The sequence below is a fragment of the Octopus sinensis genome, linkage group LG7 (assembly GCF_006345805.1).
Source record: "Octopus sinensis linkage group LG7, ASM634580v1, whole genome shotgun sequence".
In the NCBI taxonomy this organism is placed as follows: domain Eukaryota; kingdom Metazoa; phylum Mollusca; class Cephalopoda; order Octopoda; family Octopodidae; genus Octopus; species Octopus sinensis.
In genome coordinates, this window is record NC_043003.1 from 113,068,060 (window position 1) to 113,075,559 (window position 7,500).

The 7,500-nt window shown below is 35.8% G+C and overlaps 1 protein-coding gene across 1 annotated transcript in view; it reads right to left on the reverse strand.

Moving 5' to 3' along the window:
• Positions 1–5,380: 5,380 nt before the first annotated feature.
• The window catches only part of LOC115214518 (acidic repeat-containing protein-like), a 7,685-nt gene continuing 5,565 nt past the window's right edge, over positions 5,381–7,500 (reverse strand). Inside the window, exons 2-3 of the mRNA XM_029783717.1 lie at positions 5,734–5,981; positions 5,381–5,685 (exon numbers count right to left, since the gene is read on the reverse strand). Of these exons, the coding sequence (XP_029639577.1) occupies positions 5,381–5,685; positions 5,734–5,981 (553 nt within the window). The remainder of the gene's footprint in view (positions 5,686–5,733; positions 5,982–7,500) is intronic.

A 7,500-nucleotide genomic window follows, 5' to 3' on the forward strand; every position in this document is an offset into this window, starting at 1 on the left:
TTTGTACCGCCATTTTATAAGAGGGTGATAGTAATTTGCAGCCCAACCTTTGGTCAGTAGCCTTCAGGTACGCACCAGCATGAAGCGCAATCAAATCATGGAATTGAGAATGAAAAATGCCAGTTATGTCAGCGCTGTCGAGTGATTATTCTGACAGAAATATGGCCTCGATGTAAAACAGCTTCCGAAGGATTTCAAATCTGTTTCATAGATTCATCATCGAGTTTTGAAAAGTATTAACTCAAATTTATTATATATAACAGAAAGGCGCATAAAAATAATTCAATATCAAGTAATATATCTTTATATATAAAAGTGAGGTTGTGTGCTGTCTGTCACCTACGATTTAGATTCCTAACTACTCCCACATTTTGCGGTGCAGTTTAACCAAAACCGGATATCTTATAGTCGTGATTCATATCGAGCCCTTCTGGGTATTAGCGCGCGTCTACGATGAGTCTACGATGAGTCTACGATTTAAAAAAAAAATTTACCATCATTCTTTTCCATTTTAATGCATTTTTCGCTATTATATAAGGGAAGTAACTCTCTAGAAATGTCTACGACGAGTCAACGATTTTTAAAAACATTTACCATAATTTTTTTCAATTTTGAATGCATTCTTTTGCTATTTTTTGGCTATAACTCTCTAAAAATGCTTATATAGTTATTTCCCTTACAAACCCGAGCAACGCCAGGCGATATTGCTAGTATATATATAAATATTATTTATTTATTAACGTTGTCTGCCTCTACCTCCTTATCCTCTCTCTAGTAATCTCGGCGACCCTTCTACACCATATTCCTAGACACTATATGCTTATATACCTTTCTTTATCCTTATACCAATCCTTAACTTCCCCCGCTCACTCTATTTATTTACTTTTCCTTACTTTTACCACTTAATAGCCTCCTCCGCTACCATTCTGTTATCGAACATTGACATGTTCGTGTCTTTCTCTGGATGTTTACAATACCAGGACTTTAACTCATGTGGATCTAGGCAGGATTGCACCTAGACTTATGCACTTATTTCTACAACATGTGGAAGTTGAACTGTGAACACTTATGCCTCTTTTTCTCCTCTCTCTTCACATATGAGCGCTTTCATCTACTCTAATAGATTCTTTGGATTATAATTTTATGAAGGGATTTGTCTCTTTTTACAGTATTAGTGAATGGGTTGTGGTGGAGAGAGAGAGAGGGAAAGAAGAGTAATGTGGAGTGTATAGGGTAGGAATAGAGGTAGAGAAATGGGGAGATAGTGGAGGGGGAAAGTGAGAGAGAGTGTGTTTGTGTGTGTATGTCTGCGTGTGCGTGTGTGTGCCTGTATATCTGAAAGGAAGCGTTTTGAACAAGAGACAAAGGGAAAAGGAAAAGAATATATATTTTTGAGTAGGCGGCTAGAAGAAGAAGGAGGAGGAGGAGGGGGAGGAGGAGAGGAGGAGGATGTGAAGAAGAAGAAGAACAAGGGGAAGGAGAAGGAGAAGGAGAAGGAGAAGAAGGAGGAGGAAGAGGAGGAGAAGAAGAAGGAGAAAAAGAAGAAGAGAAGAAGAAGAAGAAGGAGAAGAAGAAGAAGAAGAAGAAGAAGAGGAGGGGAGGAGAAGAAGAAGAAGAAGAAGAAGAAGAATGAAAAAAGAAGAAGAAGAAGAAGAAGGAGAAGAAGCGGGGAGAAGAAGAGGAAGTAGAAGAATTAGAAGGAGGAGGAGGAGGAGGAGGAAGAAGAAGAAGGAGAATGAGATTAGTATTTTATGGCAGTAAAAAATATTATAAGTGAAAATCATTGTTTCAAGTTTAACGTTTGGTGCCGGATACAGGTCTAACGTTTTGGCTCGCTGCAACTTCACTGGAAAAATCTCTAAACTTTTTTGTACAGAAATAAATATTTGTCTAAAAAAGACAGGGCCCTTTAAAAATTCAAATAGTTTTCATACGTTAACAATCCACCACCAACACATTTCACATTCAATATTTTACAACAGTTAAAAAGAAATGATAAAAAATAAATATCTTTCCTGAAATCCGTTTGGAATGTTGATTATCAAATGAAAACAGAAATAATCAGGTCTACTGTTTTATGTTTGGTTACAGAAAACGTAATAAAGACAGGCGTTCAGAATGGAACACTTCACAAAATCACAAAGTAAGATATCATGAAGTTGGAAAGTAAGAAAACGACAACAGTAATTCGATGTTGTCCGCTAGGTATTTCCAAATTCACAATAATTTATTTGCAGATGCGCCCTGCAAGTTGAAATCAATTCGCCCTTTCAATTACGATTTAGTTAACATCCTCATACATGTCTCTCCATTTCCATGTGCTGTTAGTAGAAAGCGCTGATTCGGTGGCACAAAAGGATCCTTCCAAGAGATTATTGTAATTCTATTTAGCTGTTGGTGTGTTGCTGTAGAAAACATCAGCCCACAAAACTATAGTTTTATTTATTTTTGCTTTTGCACATGGTCTTAGGATCCAAAGAGCGGCACAGTAAATCTTAGTGTATTGCTTGAGAACCTATAGTCTTTGTCGAATAAGCAATTCAATTATATGTAATCAGTACATTTTCTCATGCCTGCATTTACGCACATATGTACATACACACACACACACACATACACATAAGCAAGCATGAACACATGGACACAGTCACGCACAAAACCGATCCTTATTTGATTGCCTTTGTACACCGAACCTCTAACATTTTTAATCGACAGAAATACTCTACAGAAATCATTTCAGACACATTCAATTTCGTTCCCTGTATTTATGTTGGTTTTTATTTATTGCTACAGTTTTTGATGTAATTGTTCATCTTTCATTTTATGTTGCTGTTGACGCATGTTTTGATATATCTCTTTGATACGAACAAGTGCGTAGCCGACATCAATATAGCCGAGAGTAAATACATAATGGTCGAGATAGAATATTCATGGCTGACGATTATGTGTGTTAAAATGGAAGCTCTGCCTGTAAAAGAGGAGTATTTGCATAGCGAGATCTAAATAGAAAAAAAAAGCACAATAAACTCTCCTATATTTATAGACATAGACAAAGAAAAGCAGAATGATAACAACTGATGTAACTGTGAGTACCACTAAACATATATATATATATATTATATATATATATATATATATATATATATATATATATATATATATATATGCATGTGTGTGTGTGCGGCTGTCAGTCTGTAAGCATGCGCGTATGATGCATGCTTTTACCGTCATTCATTTTATATATTTGAATTAATATGTGAATAGATGAATGCATATTTGTGTGTGTGTGTGTGTGTGTGTGTTTGTGCCATATATGCGTTGTGTTTCCAGTGTATTTACATATGTATGTGCCTATGAAAGTTTTTATTTATTTACACCAATAAATTTGTTATATGTTTTCGCCAATGTATTAAATTTTAATATTTGGGGTGCTAAAAATCAATAACATAAATGAAAATTCTATGTGCTCACCAAAAGAATATCGTATTTAAATATAAAAAAAAAAATCTGTTTTTCTGTGACTGTTTGAGATTTTCATGTTCACGGTTCGTGTTTATAATTCATTTTGTCTTTACTTTTTATGATCATGTTCATTGATAGAATTCTTTATGGCTTTTCTTTTATGTTAAAGGATAAGTTATATTTTATTTTATTTTGTTTTAATATTTTTATATTAGGCTGAAAGGATGAAAGTGTTTGCAAGTCAGCAGACATTTTAAACATTGTACTGACTTTGTCTGGTATTTTTAAATTTGCGGTTGTGTTTTTCTTTATTTTTAATAAAAGGATACAACATTCGATTTATTAGAAAATAAGGTGAGGCAAATTGCTGTCCGATTCTGAAATGGAAATTTTTAACACAGATATCGGCATACTTCTATGAAAATTGATTTATAGCATCTCTTATTTGTAATATATCCCCAATACGCAGGCCCCAAATTGCAGAAATCTGCCTAAATTCAAGAGTCCAAGATGTTTTAGGCCAAATAGAAATCTGTCGTATGTAGGCATATATTCATACACTCATATACATACATATATACGTACATACACACACACACACACACTCACACACATAGAGACATAGATATATACGTACATATAAATATATATGCATATATATATTATATCCTTGCGTTTGGATATAGACTAAACTGTAACAGTTTTATAACACTACAAAAGCTAAATCAATAACAAACACGTAACAGACACATCTCTTTTCAACGAATTCTACGAGTGTCTTCACACATACGACTACACACACCACACTTAAACCCGCACTGTCATTATGCATGCACCTTTATAAGGTTTAGGACAGTTAACTTGCTATCCCGCAAGGGTGTCAAGATTTCACCTCAACATCTCCCTTTTTGAGCTTGACTTCCTTCAAAGTTAATATCTTTCTTTTGTTGATTATATATTTATTACCACCATTCCCACTTTCTTTTTTACATAATTCTCCAAAAAGAAATTGGAATATATCTTTTGCTTTGGCTCTATTTGCAAAACTTCTGTTTGTTTTCTTTTCCGAGTCGATGTACTCGTGGGTTTAACTATTCCTTAAGATACCAGGACGTCAAAAATGTCATAAAGAAATTCCATTGGTTCTTCATGTCCTATTATTTCTTCCGTAAACCGTTTTTTCAGTTGGTTTAAATATTCTTTTGTGTTCCCATGTATGATATTTTACCATGTACGTTATTTTTCTTAAACGTTTACTTATTATTCCTTGTTCCCAACTTTCCTTTCCATTTCTGTATCTTTAAAAAAACACCCTGTCATTGAGGTTGAAGTATTTTATCTTACTTTCCGTGTTCCTCTCCATTTATCTCTTTTCTTCCCGGCAGTAATTTGTGAAACACTGACCTGATTTTCCTGGCGAACATCAAGTTCAGCCGGCTTCATACATGAAGTGGTGTTTGGGTTAGGTGTTATTCAAAAGACAATTAAGAAATGCGTCAATGCAGTATCAGCTAGTAGCTCCTTTTTAGATTTTCTTTCAGCGCCCTCTTAAACATGTCTACAAAATGTTCCATTCGACCTTGGATGGTATGGCGGAGTAGAAATATGCTCCATTGCATACATTTTGCAAAAGGTTTTAAATTCCTTCGACGTGAACTATGTTCCGTTATCAGACACAATAGTGTCTGGGACGCTATATAACTCGAAAAGATCGTCCAGAAATTCCATTGTTATTTTGGGGGTTGGCTTCCTACATTTACATATTTCCGGCCATTCTGTGTAACTATCCACAACTATTAGATAATACCCTCCATTTAACGGTCCTGCAAAGTCTATATATAATCTGGATCAGTCTTGGGCCAGGGCTGAATTTTTATAGGTGGTGCTTTCGCTGCCAGGGCAGAACCCCTGCAGGCTTTCACCAATTTTTCAATATCCTGATCCATATTCGACCCTCATCAGTACTTTCATCAGCACTTTCCTCATCAGTACTTTCATCAGTACTTTCCTCATCAGTACTTTCATCAGTTCTTTCCTCATCAGTACTTTCATCAGTTCTTTCCTCATCAGTACTTTCATCAGTACTTTCCTCATCAGTACTTTCATCAGTTCTTTCGTCATCAGTACTTTCATCAGTACTTTCCTCATCAGTACTTTCATCAGTACTTTCCTCATCAGTACTTTCATCAGTACTTTCCTCATCAGTACTTTCATCAGTACTTCCTCATCAGTACTTCATCAGTTCTTTCTCATCAGTACTTTCATCAGTACTTTCCTCATCAGTACTTTCATCAGTTCTTTCGTCATCAGTACTTTCATCAGTACTTTCCTCATCAGTACTTTCATCAGTACTTTCCTCATCAGTACTTTCATCAGTACTTTCCTCATCAGTACTTTCATCAGTTCTTTCCTCATCAGTACTTTCATCAGTTCTTTCCTCATCAGTACTTTCATCAGTACTTTCCTCATCAGTACTTTCATCAGTTCTTTCCTCATCAGTACTTTCATTCTCGCGATTCCTAGATGTCCCATGTGGAGTTCTTTTAGCATACGATTTAGCAAAGTAACAGGTATGCCTCCTCTAAGAGTACATATGTAGGTCACCACATATCGAATACCATTTCGTAACTGTGGTACTCTCGGACACATGAGCTTTTGCATTTGTTTCTGACTTCACTATTTTTTCATTCTTATTATTAGCACACCCTTCTATGCTTTAGTTTTTATTTCCTCTAAAGTGACAGGTATGTCTCCTCTGAGAGTACATATGTAGGTCACCACATATCGAATACCATTTCGTAACTGTGGTACTCTCGGACACATGAGCTTTTGCATTTGTTTCTGACTTCACTATTTTTTCATTCTTATTATTAGCACATCCTTCTATGCTTTAGTTTTTATTTCCTCTAAAGTGACAGGTATGTCTCCTCTGAGAGTACATATGTAGGTCACCACATATCGAATACCATTTCGTAACTGTGGTACTCTCGGACACATGAGCTTTTGCATTTGTTTCTGACTTCACTATTTTTTCATTCTTATTATTAGCACATCCTTCTATGCTTTGGTTTTTATTTCCTCTAAAGTGACAGGTAGTTCGCGTACCACGTTGCAGAGTTTATCATATATTTCGATTTCAGTTTTTAATGCCGCTATTACAGCGTCCTCTAACGGTTCATTGTATTTAGGTATCAATCGTGACAGCCCATCTGCATGTCCTAATTTTTCCGATGGTAGAAATTCCATCTTAATGTCATAATTTAGCAGGATCGTCCCCCAGCGCTGCAATCGTTTGTCTGTTTGGGTGGAGATACACTTTTTCGATCCGTAAATAAACAACAATGGGTGGTGATCTGTTTGCAGACTGAATTTCCTTCCACGTATGAATTTACTAAATTTTTTCACCGCAAAAATAATGGCTAATGCCGCCTTCCCAATTTGGCTGTAGTTTTTGCAACGTGAAGCATGAGCGATGGGTTTTAGGCAACCATTTTCATACTTGTGTAAAATTACCGCTTCACCACTTTCGCTGGCATCTAATTCTATTACTATTTTTTAATTTGGATCAAAGTGCGTTAATGACAGTTTCGATGTTAAAACTTTTCTAATTTCTTCGAAAGCTTTTTGGCACCTCTTCGACCAATACCGTTTAACGTCTTTATTCCGATAGTTTGTTTAGGGCTGCTCTTAGCTCATGTATATTCGGTATATATGTTTGGTAATAGTTTGCGATCCCGAAGAATGTTTGTATCGTTGTAATATTTTCCGGTGGAGGCATATTTTGTATTGCAGTGGGTCTTGAAAGATCTGCCCGGCGACCATTTTTATCGATAACTAGCCCTAGATACTTTATTTCTGGCATGAAAAGTTTGCCTTTTTCCTCGCTAAGTTTAAATCCATACTCTTTTATTCTTTCAAAGGCCTTTTTAACATGTTCCTCATGCTAGCCTCCAGACTCACTTTTTATGAGTATATCATCCAAGAAAGCTATAGCGAAATCCATATCCGCAAGCATAGTGACCATCACCTGTTAGAAAG